This window comes from Pelodiscus sinensis, chromosome 2 (assembly GCF_052426305.1).
Source record: "Pelodiscus sinensis isolate ZL-2025 chromosome 2, ASM5242630v1, whole genome shotgun sequence".
Classification (NCBI taxonomy): Eukaryota; Metazoa; Chordata; order Testudines; family Trionychidae; genus Pelodiscus; species Pelodiscus sinensis.
Window position 1 is genome coordinate 224,765,776 of NC_143053.1, and position 16,022 is coordinate 224,781,797.

The 16,022-nt window shown below is 40.4% G+C and overlaps 1 protein-coding gene across 2 annotated transcripts; it reads right to left on the reverse strand.

The window, feature by feature from the left end:
• Positions 1–7,739: 7,739 nt before the first annotated feature.
• Positions 7,740–13,981, reverse strand: SKIDA1 (SKI/DACH domain containing 1). 2 transcript variants are annotated; one of them, XM_075922501.2, is made up of 2 exons: positions 12,467–13,981; positions 7,740–11,652 (listed from the first exon to the last, which is right to left on the reverse strand). In XM_075922501.2, the coding sequence occupies exon 2, from the start codon at positions 11,555–11,557 to the stop codon at positions 9,014–9,016; it is 2,544 nt and encodes an 847-aa protein (XP_075778616.2). In that variant the 5' UTR covers positions 11,558–11,652; positions 12,467–13,981; the 3' UTR covers positions 7,740–9,013. The 2 variants fall into 2 exon arrangements, with proteins under 2 accessions (XP_075778616.2, XP_025038622.3); XM_025182837.3 differs by having other exon boundaries at positions 7,740–11,655.
• Between the last annotated feature and the right edge of the window lie 2,041 nt (positions 13,982–16,022).

Here is a 16,022-nt window from a genome sequence, read left to right on the forward strand (position 1 = left end):
ATGAAGACAAGCTAGTGCATCTTCTTCAACCTAAAAGAAAATCTTTCTTTCGCGACACGTACATTTATTTTCAATGGTCTTGGATTGCTAGAGATGCAGATTTTTAATCTTTGTAATATCGGCGCAATACTATTAACATTGTTGATTGTTAATAGGAAAATCAAAACTTCCTTCGTGGAGGCAAATCTGCTAAATATTGATGTGGAAACACTTGAATTACGATGAAAACCCCCTCGTTGCAATTAGCAGTGTGCTTGATTCTAAGACAAAGTATCATCTGGTTATGCGTAGTTCCCCGTTTTTATATAATTAGATGCAACCCGCATGTCATAACCAAACGCAAGCAGTGGTCTCAAGCTAAAAGGCACGCTGGATTTGCATGTCGTGTGAAGCCCCTGCAACGAGCACAGTATCGATTAAAAAAACACCTTGTAATTTGTTCTCGGGTTCACATGGAAGTTTCAAAATTATTCTCAGATACTCTGACGAGCTTCCTTAAGCTAAACGTCCATAAAGCTTCTTAAATAAAATTTGAGAATTACAGTACTTCGGGCTCTGGAGGAAATACTGCTCACTGCTGGAATGCTCACATAAAATCCAGAGAGAGAGAGAGAGAGAGAGACTGACCTTTGGAACCTCTTCACCATGTTGGAGAAGGGTTCTTGCTCTGTATCCTCTTCATATCGGACAAACGTTACAGAAACTATATAAAAGGAGCCATCATGCTTCCCAAGAGTTAGAAACAAAAAACCCACCCCCATCCCTGAGGAAGAGAGTAATATTTCCAACACGTATAACTTACTTTAAAATGCCTTCCGTACAGATTTCAGAATCTGGCATCCCTCACATTATTGGGATAGCATTTATGTATATCTCCATTGACACCGATATACAGATAAATGTCAGTTTGCGCAAACTTGTTCGATGTTGTGTGGGCTTGTTGAAAAGTGAAGGTATTTTGCGTTTCTTTATTAATAAATATACTGAAATAAACTAATTAATACAATTGTGTTGCTATAAATTGCAAACCCGAGACCATAATTTATATAATAAACTTCCCTTAAATATAAAAGTGACGATGGGATCATAGATGGGAAGACCAGGCATCATTTTACAGCGTGTGTTCAGTTCTGTTCAACATATCATTGACTAAGAATATTATATGTCCTCAAGTGAACCTGATAGATTTTTCTGGGTACAAATAAATGACAATTGGAAATCATCAGAAACCATTGGTATTTGTATGCTATGCTACTTCAAACATCCACAGCGAAGTTTTTCAAATGGTTTGGAACACTGTACGTTATTCCCTAGCACGTTACCACCCCTGACTCTTTCCCAATAGTGTCATGTACCTGGAAATGCAAACGGGCATTTCCAAAAGTGAGCAACTTCTTTGTCGTGCAGTTTGCTAGATCAAATTTCTGATTTTGCTGTTGTGCATTTGTCTCAGCCCTTTTACTGCTAAATCTTCGGAATACAATATCAAAGCCTGTAAATACCAAACATGTGCGGGCACAGGTTATGTGGCAGCTTCAACGCCAACAACACACACTTACGTACGAAGAGCCTGCAAAGCCCAGCAAATATGCTCTTTAGAGAATGTATAATCGCTTTCCTGCAGCTCTCTCTGGTTCTTAGGTTTATTCAAACTAAGCGGCAGGTTTGCTTGGGGAATAAAAATTCCGCTCGCCAATTTATGCTCATTCCCAGTAATTCAATGACATTTAAAAAAACTAATAGATTTCTGTTTACCAAACACGGTAACTAGTAATAAAAATAGCACTACATTAATGGCTCTAATACAGCAAACACTTCGATGTAACACAAAGAGTTTATAGCTAATGCTTCCCGGAATGGATTGTGTCACTGCTATTAGAATGGATGTATTTAATTATAAACAGGTACATTTTTGTTGTCCCAGAAAGATAAAGAAAGAGGAATGACAGTTTGAAATATAATACAAAGATGTGAAGTGACCCGAATGGCAGCTAAAGACTAGGGTTTATCTCCACGTGTTTCTGGGACGTGTTTCCCAACTAAACTTTGTAGTGATCTGTGGGGAAAACCAAATACAGCTTGATGGAAACATCCTGTTTTGAGGGAAATGGACTGTACAACCCCACAGATCTATTTCGAGTGTGTTAATGAAACTGGAAGCTAAAGACTTGAATTTGGCGAATAATCTTTCATTGTAAACATTACAATTCAGAACGGATCATGAAACTCAAATGTGAGAACAGCTTCTGTCCGGAATGCCTGAGTTTTGTTACTTAGGCAAATCGATTGATATAAAACACCCTCGTCATAGTTTCTGTATAGAGAAACGCAACATAATTTACAAAATAGCAGAGCAGGAGCCGCAGCAAGTTAATGTGGGTTGAACACAAATCCGTGAAACAAGTGCTTTAAACCCAGGGGGAGTTCTCCGAATAGCGAAATCAGAAAGCGCGAGCGAGCGAGGTTTTAGGAAAGCCCTGTGTAAGTTCTAGAGAGGAATTTATGTTTCATCACGATTTATATTAGGCCAGATACAGACACGTGCACTCGTGGTGAGTTTAAATGTACCAGCATCGTGTGTGTTTCCTTCACGGGGAGCAGGGCGGGTTTCAGTTGCCTTTGGAAGCAATGAAGAGTAAAATCTCTTGCCCCACAACACTCAGCAGCAGCCCAGCGTTTCAACCCACAGCCACCGCGCTGGGTTTGCCTCGAGAGCTCCCCTGTGCCTGAAACAGCGCGCGGGGGAGATCGGGGACATTCTGATTTTTTCCAATCAGAAACTGGAATCTGCGGGGTTTTCTCCCCCTCGCTCTTGCCTTCTTTATTTTTCCTAGCAAGCCCCAAACCACAGCAATGGAAGGAAAGCAGAGGAGTGGGGGGAATCTTTTAAAAACAAAACTTTGCAATCTTCCCTCCACTTTTCAATTAGCACTTTGAGTTGTGCTTCTCTTCTACTGCCTTCTGAGTCCATCGGTAGTGAAGTTTCCAATGGATGTTGTGTGTGAGCCTTTAGTGGTTTGTGCTAACAAAGGAGAGAGATGAACGTTGCACGTGCAGTCTCTTCATTTCCTGATTATTTGCTTAGCATATTCTGCATTGGCGGCGCGTTTTTGGAGGAATATAGGACCTCGGTGTTCTCTGAAGCTTGGCTGAAAACTGCGAGGAGATTTTAAAGGCCCCAGTTGTGAAGTGTGAGGCACTATTGGCCTCTAACACGAGCTGGTGTTAACCCAGGGGTTCGATTTTTGCTCATGAGAACGCGGCCCTGCAGTTCCCACTGACAGGAGCAGTGTTTCCCACCAGGCCGGGTGCCTTCCGGAGTGCCCTGCGTGATCCTCCACACCGCTCTACCTTTAGCTCCGGAAACCCTCATCCTTCAAAGCGCACCTTCGAGTGAATTAAAATCTGAAAGATCATCTTTTTCTACCAGCAGAGACCTACTCCTGCAGCATCTCTCAAAGGTCACCAGCTCCGCCATGGCTGATCCCAGCTTTTGCTACAGGCCATATTAGCAGAGCGGCCATTTACTGCCCCTTGATTGCACCAATGACCAGGTTAGCTCATAAAGCCATTCACACTCAACAATGGGGATTTTCTCAACAATTAACAAGAAACAACATAATAAACCCATTTACAAAGGCTGGCTATTTACTATAAATTAGGCACTCTTTAAGAGACCAGCGCGTAATTTCACACACTTTACAACTGCAACTGCATTTTAAACACCAGAGTAAACAATCTTGTTGCACTTTTCTCCTTGACCTGCCTGTGCAGCTCACCACTATGATTTTCTCTTTCGGGTGTGCTGTTTTATTTGTATTGCGGAGCTCCCATCTGTATCACCCCAAATTCCGGCTTTCCACATTGCAATCTGATTTAAGGATGGACTAGGGGACGGGAAATCTCATTCTCCCTTATTTCTTTAAAACCTCAAATAACAATTGGGGCTGCAAGAAGTGTAATCTGTTATCTTTTCGCGACGGTGTTGGCTGGCCGCATCACTCATTTAACTGTTTTCATTAGGGGCAGTTAACTATTACACGTTAGAGACATTAAACTAGTGCGGCGCCTGTGTGTGTGGGAGAGAATGAGTGAGTGAGAGAGAGAGAGGGAGAGATTACACAAAAGAAGAGCAAAGTGAAATGGACGATCAGCAGAAAAACTACCAAAATGGGGGGAAATGTTCACTGGCCCCCTCAAACAGCAGCCTGCGAGCATCCGCTAGCAGTGCAAGAGCTCCTGTTCCGCCTCGGCTAATGAGTTGGTAACAAATGAGAGACAGACAGAGGAGAAAGAGAGAGAGAGAGAGAGAGATCTGGGCGAAAAATCACAAAGAATTTGTTTTTCATAAAGCAAGATGGCGGCATTTCGAGTGTTTCCCCCAAGTGTCTGCAGGGCATGACGGGGAGGCTCTAGACCATCACCGCTACATTTCTGGGGGGAACTTTGGCTCTCATTCTCCTGCCAATGAATCAGATTATTTTGAAGGCAAACTACTATAGTAACCTAATGTCACACACGACACCACAGACTTCAGGGCTAACTTCCTTCTTCTCTCTCGCCAGGAAGCAGAGATATTGGTCACTCTGGCTCCTCACGCTCATTTACAAAGTATAAAACGAGGCGTTGCTGTCTCCCTCCAAACTGCCCCCCACCCCTGTTTACAAACACAGCTGTTGCAGTATATTTGCAATGCTAAGGATCAAGCCACCAGCAGCGCAGAGCAAACGAGAGATGATGCAGGAAAGGGTTTCTCGGCATCTGGAAAGGACAGAACGCCTTGTTTTTGAAACTGTCAATTCTCTCAACCCCTATTGTGAGAGCTTCATGCAAAACATCTAGGGCCTTTTAAAGCTGGGACTTGTGAGGCCGCCTGAGATTGAAAAGGAGGAGGTGGGGGGTGAGGGCATAGCAAATAATTATATCAGAACAGTTAAAAATGCAACATAGAAGGCCTAGAATCAGTTAACTGCATGTCCAGGTGTCTTTTCCCAAAATGTTTGGGAAGTGTCCTCTATTTAACAGAATGCAATTTGGCTACACTGGCATAAGAAACTCCACATTCAACCGTGGAACTGCTAAACCGTACATTCTTAAACATGATTGTAAAGGTAAATACCAGGGGTACGAAAACCTTGTGAATGGCGCCTTTCTGTAAATCTGATTTAGCAAGGTAGATTCCAGTCCCCTTGTCCTTATTTTGAGGGATTTATTTTAATTTGTACACATTGTATTTTTTTACTTGAAAGTTATGTCCAAACATATTTTAAACTGAAAAAATATTGTTTTCAGTAACCATTTAAACTGCAGAAACCACAACTTACCACGTTCTCGATATTTTATATTTTCTAGTATATTACATTTATTACAATATTTTTTTTACAGGTTACCACTGATTAGAGGTGTGTGTAGAAAAAATGCCATTTTTACATCACCCTCTCTGTTTTAACCACTCACACACATGAAGTGTAACAAACAAAAACATGATAGCATTGTTCTTATTTCTGCAGAAACTTTAATTTATTGGCGACTAAATCTGATATAGGAAAAAAGGTCAGAGATCATGTAGAAAATCACCAAGTGAATGATTGAACAGCAAACTTCATACAACAGACACCACCATTTTTGCATTATTGCTACATAGTGGCGTTTTAAATAAACCAGCAAAGAGATTATTCCACTATGGTCAAGTAAGTGTATATTATAGAACAATCACTTTTAAAAGTAAATTGTTGTAAACTGAAAGTTACATCTTTTAAGGCAATATATCTGGTTGCTGAAGGCATTACACATTCCCTTTTTTAATGCTCTAGAGACTCAGACATAGTCCAAAACTTCCTTTGTCTTCAATGTGGTCACAGAAATCTTCCCAATAAATGTATCAGTAGCCTCTACTTGTAGCAAAATCTCTGGAATTATGTTCCAGACGAGTTCAAGTACTCTCCTAGGTGTGATTTAGGTATTATTATTTTATTATTTTATTTCATTTGATTGATTTATGCAGTGTACATCAAGAACTGGAAAACTGTCAAGTTTCATAGCTGTTACCTTTTAGTTTCTCTTTCCTACAAACATTGCAGTAATATCATAATCTTGCTGGCTAGAAACCCCTTGTTTTGCTCAGTATTAAAACTTACCGTTATTGGGGCAAATGTGCTATTTATAACAGTAATTTTATTTTATTATTATCATCAAGTCTAAAATTATAATAAACTGTGTTTGCAAGAATTATTACAACACAATGAGAAACAGCTACTAAACTACCAGGAATTTGAAAGAATACCCTTTTCAGTAAATTCTTGTACCTGCAAATTACTCTGACAGTAGTAAAAATTCAATTATTCTTGCTGGTGGCTTGCACTTTAACTGGGGTGTACACGTGTGACAATTTAACTTCTTGCCTTTTGCGGGTGCCTTTATTCATCATACTTCAGCAGAAAAGTCTGCAGGAATGATACACTTAGGAATGTATTTGGCTTGGGTGGTGTTCATTCTCCAGCTTCCATAAACTGAAACTATTACTTCACTTAGGGAGACTGAGCTAATGTCAGAGCTGCGCGCCATATTTCATGTTTTAAACTCCATTGAATTTATTTGGTCTAAATCTGTACTTTGTTTCTTCCCCCAAATATTAGTTAGAGGGCAAAACAAATTGTCTCTGCTATTTATAAGTTAGGGTCAAGTCAACATGTTTGTAACTGTAAGTACATAGGGTCAATGGAGGAAGCTACTTCTAAAATGATATACTGTTTAATAGATAAGGTGAAATTTTAGGTTTCAAGCTTGCATATTGTAGCTTTGTAGCTTTTTGTCAAGGGGAGACCTTTTTTCATACAAAAACTGCTTTCCCAAAGAGCCAGGGGATTTTCCTGAGCAATAAATTTTGTACGTATTTACACTTTTCTGGAAATAAGCCTGTAATTTATGCAGCTCCAAACACTCAAATGTAAACATTAATTTCAGAACAACTTCATCCATTAAACAGATTTTTAACGACCACCATAATTTCAGCAGATCAGGTTAAGTATGCAATGCACCTTTTGCAATTGGCAATTTAAAATGTGTGTAAGTGGGGGAAGGGCGAATCAATTGAAAGGCAATTGTTTACCCTTTCTAAATATATTTGGCTGCAGGTATTCTTAGAAGAGGTCTTTTACAATGAGAGGAAAACCACGATGTGCATATAGTAAATAGACTAGAGCTGAAAGCAGCTAGTGTCCTCTTGGAATATTTAGAGACAAAGAGGATAGAGGCTAAAAAATAGGCAGTGAATTTCCATAAGAAATGTTGACTCTGAGTCACACAATAAACATTTCATTGTTGTTTTGTTTTCTTTTTTGATTTATGATAAATTATTCTCCCGGAATTAATGAAGAGGTGAAATCTCTAAAATGTAATTTGGAAAAACTCTAGTGTAAATAAAAAATGTAAAACAAAAAAAGAGTAACCTAGCAATGTTTAATCTCAAATTCTGCTGATTCAGCAGCCAAATTGTAACTGTCTTTTCAAATCCCAAACTTTTCAAATTGTTTTATTATCATTTTGTAACGTATTTCCCTCCCCGAAATTAAACTCTATATTGTTCCGGACTGCCTTAAATTGAGCTTATAACAGTTTTATTTAAAAACAAAACAAAACTAACCTCTGGAAGCATATTTCCTCCAAATATAACCCTTAAACTTTCAAATGAAGAGGAAATTATGGACAAGTCTGCAATAAGTCGAAGTGTATGAAATCAGGAAGTTTTAAACAGTGTTTTTAATTGAAAATAAAGCTAAAGCATGCTTTTCAACAGTGCACATTTTCATAATTTTGATTTACTGCTTCCATCATCACAACATATTACACCAGTATGTTTTACCAAGGGCTAGACTCTAGAAGTCTGCCTGTTAAACTATTTCAATATTAAGTGCAAATATAGATAATTGCCTCTGATTGTCACGTGCAGTAGAAATGCTTCTGCTACATAGATAGGATGGTATTGCAAAACTCAAGTTTCAAGAGATGTGGATAAAACAGTGAAGTGTACTATGGTTTACATGCCTGAGTTTTGGTGCCAAAAAGCTATGAATAACATGATATACTCATTTTGTGTATTCTTTCCCCTTATGGCCTCACATTTCACTTTCTGTGTTGCATTTACCGCTTTGCTATTTCCTCCACCAAGTGCAGGAGGCTAGATCATAAATTGTACCGCTATACAGGCAAATATTTTAGTTGCTTTGCAAGTTTGTGAGGGACATGTTCAGACCACAATTGAAGTTTGACATTAGTGGGTAACAGTAACCTTAAGACTGTTGGTGAAACAAAAAGTCTTTCCAATTGCAAAGAATGACTGTGCAAGTAAAAAGACACCCTTTTCCAAAAATAGAATTCCATATTTATTGACTAGTTTTGAGATGAGGCAGCTTTTCCAATGCTCCAGCTGTACTCAAACCCCAACCTTTCCAAACCATAGAAAATATCAGTAAGTACAACTGCTCTTGGAAAAAGAGACCCCTACTCTGGAAAACAAAGCTCCCGAAAAGTAGAGTCTGCTGCCACATTGAATTATAGTGAACCCTTACTGTGCAACCAAGTAACTTAACAAACTTTAACTGAATTAACAGTTAGACTTCCATTTTCCAAATCTAGTGCATAAATTTAATGGCTCATTCTAATATTTATTATTCAACCTTTTGACATTTATTTGTAGCAGTTGAATTGAGGTACCGGTGCATTATTAGCATTTAAAAAGTAAAGTGTTCCAGCTCTACCATAATAACTGAGTTTAAGTTGAGTCTTTAGCCTGAAATACTCTGTGGAATGTAAAAATTACCCAGACAGACAAACAAACAAACAAACAAAAACCGGTAATGGAAAAGAAAATAGTAATCCAATTTCTATCTTCATGTGATCAAACAGGACTCCAAAAGTGTGTAAAGCATTAAGGAGTTTGTACAAACCATCCTGTCGAGTTTAAAACAAAAGAACGGTAAAGGTGGTCCAAGAAAATATTTTCCAAGCTATTTTATTAATTAAATTTCCTGAATTTGTGGCTAGGTGGAAGAGGTATTGCAGAACCGCCCAACTGCCATTTCCATACAGGATGGGCCTTGTGAGGTGGTTGGGAATCCTTAGTGGTGTTTAAGGAATAAGCTGGCAACAAATCCCCATCATTGCCAATAATTAGTGACGGTGGACAGGGAAAATTTGCCATGAAATTAAACGGCCTTTTCACTGCTGATGCTACATTGCTGGCTACTCTTTTGCGTCTATTGGTAACTGTAAAATCATCCAGTGTTCCTTCATGTGTCTCAATTTTACCTGTAGGACGTGGGCTTCTAGCTGATTTCAAATTTGGTTTGACTGGAGGAGTCTGCAGTACAGGTCGCTTTCCCAAAACCAATGTCCTGTAATTTTTTCTCACCCTCGCTCCAAATTTATACTCCCCATCCTCAGGTTTTGGAGTACCTAAAGTGCATGAAAGGACCTGACTCTGAGTCAGCGCATTTAAGGAAGTGGTTTCTTTCTCAGTGCATGCAGAATCTTCCTTGGCTGTTAATAAAATGTCCGGGTTATTACTCTCAGTCACACTGTTAAACTCATCCTTAGTCTCATTGCACTCACACTTTAGCTTATGTTTGGAAAGGTCGGGTTCATATTCTTCATTGGCACTGCTATCCTCTATTTTGATTTTAATATTGTGCAGGAATGGCAATGTCTTATTGCCTGGATCAGTGCACTCAAGCTCAGCAGCTGCTGTGGCAGGAGCAGCATCCCCCTCCCAATCAGTTTGCAAAGAGGGCAAATCCGTGGCAAATTCAATACAATGAGGGATTTTGGAATCTTCTTCTGAATTTGCTGCTGTTGATGAAGAATCATTATTTAAGAACCTAGCAGCTATTGTATTGTTATGTGCACAGTGTGTAGTTGTTGCTTGAAGGCATTTCCTTGCCTCTCGGAATATTCTTTGTTGTGGAAATGCATTGTTTGTCTTTGGGCTAGGTGAAGAGGCCCCCTTTGCAGCACAGTTAATTGTTAGGTCAGTACTCTTTGCGTTATTGGAAAATGCAGGGTGTGGGAATGTGATCTCAGATACCCTATCATCCCTTATCTCAGCAAAACAACTGCCAGGGCTGCCGGAGCAACACACTGGAGGTGCTTTGGGTGCCCAGCTTTGATGACTCCATTCCTCTGGCAACTCCGATTTGACACCACACTGAGCACTTTGGAGGTCGGAGAGCCTACCGGCCTCCTCGGAAGCTGGCGGTTTGCTGGGGGCGGCCGCGGCCAAGTGATACAAGAAGTTGGCCTGGGCCATGCTGGGGGGGCTGCAGAAACTGGTTCGCCTGAAGCGGATGCTTTGCACCGAGACCTGGCTGGACACTGAGCTGGAGTCGGACTCGGAGGTCGTATCCTCCTCCTCGGAGCTGACCTCGCTGGAGTCCGAGAGGCCGCTGCCCTCCTCCTCCTCTTCGTCCTCCTCCTCCTCCGAGGACACGGAGTTGCTGGTGCTGGAGAGGCTGGAGCCGAAGTCCGAGTCGTTGGCCGCGTGGTCGGAGTAAGAGCTGGACTCCGAGTCGCTGCTGTAGCTCTCGGGGAAGCTGCCTGCGTGCGGCTGCTGAGAAGTGCAAAAGCCATTGCCGAGGTGAAATCGCTCCAAGCAAGCGGCCGTGCCCGCCGCCGCCGCTCCTCTGGGCTTGCAGGGCCGGGGCACGATCAGGAGCCGCCTGGCGCTGCCGGGGGCGGTTAATAAGCAGTCCTTCGGGGCGGCCTCGCAGGCTCTTTTCCTTTTGTATCTGTAAGTCAGACCCACCGGGCTCCCTGCCGCCGCCGCCGCCGCTAGCTTGGTCTGAGCAATGGCGGCGGCGGCGGACTGGTAATAATACGCAGCCGCGGCAGCCGCGGCAGCCGGGTGCTTGCTGCACAGGACGCTCCGAAAATAAGGGGGATCCGGGTGAAAGGTGACATAGTTGCCCACGACCGGGGCAGTTTCATAGTTTAAAGGGTGTTTGCAAGGCGAGCGCGCGATCTCTGGGTAGCTGTGGCCAGTGTATTTACTAAAAATGTGAGGTAGATCAGAGGCCGGTAGCAAGCCTGTGTCTCCGGGACGCGAAGCTTTTCTTCTAATTGGCAGGGGCTGAGCGGATTCATTCAAACCCAGCCAAAGTTTGTTCTCTTTCCAAAAGCTGGAGTAAGGGTCGGTGGCTGTGTGCTGCGGTTGAAGATCGGGAGTTGACAATGCCCGGCTTATTTTCCTCCTTTTTGTCTTAAGGACCCGTTCCGTTTTGCAGGAAGTGTAAAGAGCTTCGACGTCCTCTCTAGATATCAGTGTGCATTTGGCTGCATGGAAAGCGATGGAGTTGATGGCTTTGAGTTTCCTCAACTCCTCCAGGTCGCAGTGATGCTTTTTTACTTTTAAATGATCCATTCGTTTGTGCACTGTAGTTCTCGGGATGTTTTTAAGCAGGTCTGTAAAAACCTGAGAGAGTGCAAACATTTGCTTTCCTTTAATGATGAGGTAGCCGAGCCTCACGCCATCCACCTCTTCAAAACCCGACTTCAAGTCTCCCATTTCGTGAGTTAAATTATTCCCAGCATTTGCCGAAAGAAAGAAAAAAAAAGCCACACACAATCCTCAGCCAGATGCTGTATTTGTCTCAAGGCATCCTGCTAATAAAATAACAAAGACTGTTATTCCTGGTCAATGGAGTGCCAAACTTCAGACAAAATTAGAAAAAAAAACATGTAAAACTACAATCTCGATATATTTTTGTTTGAAAATCAGGTTTGCCAAAGTGTTTCTCTAAGTTGCTGTTGCAGATCAGTACCTGCTCCCTTTCATTCCCTGCTTTTCCATTGGCGAACTATGATAATGGAATGTGAAGGGAGGAAGAGAAAAGAAATGCAGCTGCTATTCCCGCCGCTGCTTTAGCTACAAATAAAATGACAGAGTGAAGTGAGCTCGTCCGGAGACACCTTCATCAATTAATTCCCCTAAAGCCAACGCTGATTGGACACTCCTGACAGGTGATGCAATAAAAATTGATATTCCACCCCTTCCCCCCAAAAAAATCTCCCGCTAATTAGCATACCCTTACACTGCCAAGCCCCCTCCCAAAGTAAATAATACAGTTAGTATATAAATCTTTCTATTAAACAATCTGAGCCCAGCTACACTCAGATCTCTCAGACTTCATCGCTAGCTACAGATGTAGAATTTGATTGGTTTTATTGTCATTTTATACATATGGTTAGATTATTTTGGACAAATGCTGCTGTTTTGCCCATTATGTGAATGTAAAGGAGTATTAGCCTATGGAGAGAAAGGAATTTGGTAATGTAATGATTTTAAACTGATAGTTTATTCTGCATTGTGTGGAAAATGAAGCTTATTGAAAATGTGCAGAATAGCCTGGTATTTCCCTTTTTGAAGCTCCACAGTTAAGTGCTATGTTGTTAAAAACCGAGATCGAATACTTACATTTTCGAGTTTCTCTTGATTTTCCTCTTCTATTTAATTGTCTTTCTACAGTCAGAGACTTAAGTTTGTCTTTTGCTGTCTGCATATCAAGGTTTCCAGCACCGTAATACTGTAACTCTTTAGCTGAAATTCTGTCTGTAATATTGGGGGAGGGGAAGGAGGACGTGGGCTCACGTCAGACCCATAACAAAGCATAGATAAGCCAGAAATGTATACACTTTTCACAATTAACCGTGCTGGATCACAAGCTGCAATGTCCTAGAGACCCAAACTCCACATCAGGATTCTTGTGTGCTGACTGCTTCAAGTAGAGAAAAAAGAATGTAAAATATCCAAGGTGCTTCCAGAGGCTTTACGTAATAACAAAAAAGTGCTGGCACACGATGTAGAATACTTCAGTGGTCCAGGAGACTTTTGGTTTGCAGTCTGTACGTTCAGTTTGGGGCAGGCCTTCTGCAGAATTTAGCTGTTCCATTTGTACCAACCCTTTTAAAAATCATTTTGAAGAAGCATCAAGGAGGCTTAACCTCTTCGCGGTGACGTTAAAATACTTCAGTCAGGCACAAATGATTTCGAAAATGTTGCAATGTTAGCAAACCTCTTCCTTCGTGCGTTAAAATGATGTTTGCGGTTTGCATGTCAAAAGCTGCAAAAATAACTATCCGCCTATAATCAGTTTGCAACTGAAAACTGGATATAACGCAAGCACTTATATACAGCAATAGTTCACTGCGTATCCAAAATTAGACATATCCGTGTGATTAAGAAAACAGCTCGTATTTCTGGGACTAATTTTTCCCCTCTAATTCAAAAGTTCCATTATCCATTCTATAGATTGGCAATATGGTGAGTGGATCTCGTATTACACCATCAGGTATAGCTGTAATAAATAAAAGGATCGCTTTAAAAATAATGTTCGGTAGTTTTGCGTTACAAGGTAAAATACACACAACCTCTCAATTGCGCAGGAATTCTGGAGAGAACCGGGAATGTATAGAAGTGCATCCGGAAATTAAGGAAGTCTATTTAGGAGAGTCTGCAACTCAGAAGGTTGAGATTTGCAAAGGCACCCCTAGACTACTGTTGCTCTCTGCACAGATGTAATCGCTGCTCTTCAACTTAATCAATGTGTGTACAAACCACGTCTAGCTCTTCCTTTTGAAATACTAAGGATAGTATTCCCATCCAAGAAACCAGAGCTACAGCAAATTACATTTTGTCCCTTGAATGAGAAAAGGATCATTGAATGGATCTCGTGATATTTCAGCCTTTAAACGTAACCAAGAGGCAGCAGTGAACAATGCCTCGTCACAGCTAATACCATCCACAGAGTTAAGCCTTCTTTTGCATTGCATCTGGATTTATCAGCGTACATTTTCCTTTCTCATTTGCGTAAGAGACGTCATTTTATATTCTCTCGCTGAAAGTAAACTTGCGAGGGAAAACAGCTGCTAGCATTAAAAGGAAATCATCGTAGTCTTTCTAGAACTACAGACAATGAGATCGTTTAAAAATTCCTCCTGATGCACTTTAATGCTGCTCGCACTCCCACTCCCACCCCCACCACACTATTCCCCTCCCCCTGTTTTAAGGTTAAGGCTGTGGATTCAAACAGTAAAGAAACTAAACTCAGATAAAGCTTTTAAAGAAGACATTACAAAAAAGGTGGGCTGAAAAGTCATTTCTTTGCCAGGTAGTTTAGTTGTTCTCGGTTGCTGTTAAGTACACACACACACACACACACACACTTTTACTGCAGATAACAGTGTGGTAATGAGATTCAGCAACTATTTTTAAAATATATGCTTTTTTGTTTGTTTAATACTTGCTCTATCAAATGTTCGAAACAAGAAGCTGTTCCCGAATCTGCCCCCCCAAAAGGTATAGCCATGAGCTTCTGAATGTAGTCAGAGCCAATGTTAAATGAGAGAGCCAGAAGTCTTAGACAAAATCTCTCTCTCACACACACACACTAACTCTCTCTCTCTCTCTCTCTCTCTCTCTCTCACACACACACACACACACACACACACACACACACACTAACTCTCTCTCTTCTCTCTCTCTCTCTTTCACAGCACACACACACACACTCATAGAAATACATGGACTTTCAATTGCATATCTTTCCCCATATAACACACAGAGTCTTTTGTTTCTTTCACTTCTCCATCATTTTTTGTCAGGCAGCTTTCTTATGGCCATCAGCACACACTGTATATTAGGATCTTCTTCAGGCACACTGGGGGTAGATAACTATAAAGAAAGCTGGTAGAGGCCCTTGCCGGTGCACTCCCACGTACCCTGTAAAGGCAGGGGTCTTGAAACTGGATTTGCACACACAGGGGATTCTAATCAATAGCTACCAACATTTATGGTTTAGATTATTAATGTGAATGCTAGCCAAAAGAATGCACAGGAAAAATTAAAGGTGTCTTTTATCAATTATATTAAAACTTATGCAATAATTTACTTGCTCCCTCTGTGTGTGTGTGTTTGTGTGTGGGATCCTGCTGTACATTTCCTTGGTAATTTTGTTGACCATATCAGCCTCCCTTAAAATCAAAGATGAACACAATTCTAAAGATGGATGTTTGCCTCACACTTCTTCAGAATAGAAGGTGTAAGTATGCCTGTTTTACCAACTATGTGCACATGCAACAATATATAGGTCTGAATACACATCTTATTAATCAAATGTGCTCTTTTTCACTTTGAGTAAGGTGTAATCTACATCCTACAGTGAGATTATATTTCAGTTCTGAAGCTTTCTGATCAAAGGATAAATCTAGTGGAAAACAAAGAAAATAATTTTCATAATATAGTACTGAACACATTTTCACATTTATCTGATTACTTTCATGTTTGAAAAGTTGTATAAAAATATATAGATTTGCAAAGACATTTAATTATATTGCTTTGGAAAGAATGTGTATAACATTTAAGATGCTTTTTTATTTTATGTTTTGATTTATTGTCATTGTCTGATTGTGTTTAAATACCACTACAATTCAGCCTGACCTCTTCCTTCGTGAGCAAAGTAATGCACACACAATTTCTTTAAATGCTTAGTTGTGAAATGCAACAGCAATTTACAGCACTAGTTTTACTAATGAAGATAATTCTTTTTCCTAAGGGGTCATGTGCATTTTCATCCTAGGATTGCCACATTATTAGAGCTTTATTATTACTATTTAGTGTTATTTTTAAGCCCTAGACCAATCCTCACATACTGGAAGTATTAAATACATAATTTATTTTCACATCTTTTAATAAAGAAATAGATTATTTAAATGATCAATAACCTTGTTCAAGCATTTTAAATACACTGTATATGGTGCTCAAAGACTATACAGCCAGAAGACAGAGGATATCACGAAGAGTCCACTAACAGGGTTGAAGAACAGTATACTAGAATTCTTCTGCTATTTTAAAGTAAACCAAATGTACCACAAATTCTTACAGATCACAAATAAGAAGGCACAATCAAATTATCCAAATATGTGGGCCAATTAATTGCCAACGCGTAGTAAAAAAATCATGACAAGTTATCAAA

Coding starts and splice junctions, on each gene's coding strand:
- SKIDA1 (XM_075922501.2), bottom strand. CDS start 11,557: ATGGGAGACTTGAAGTCGGGTTTTGAAGAGGTGGATGGCGTGAGGCTC.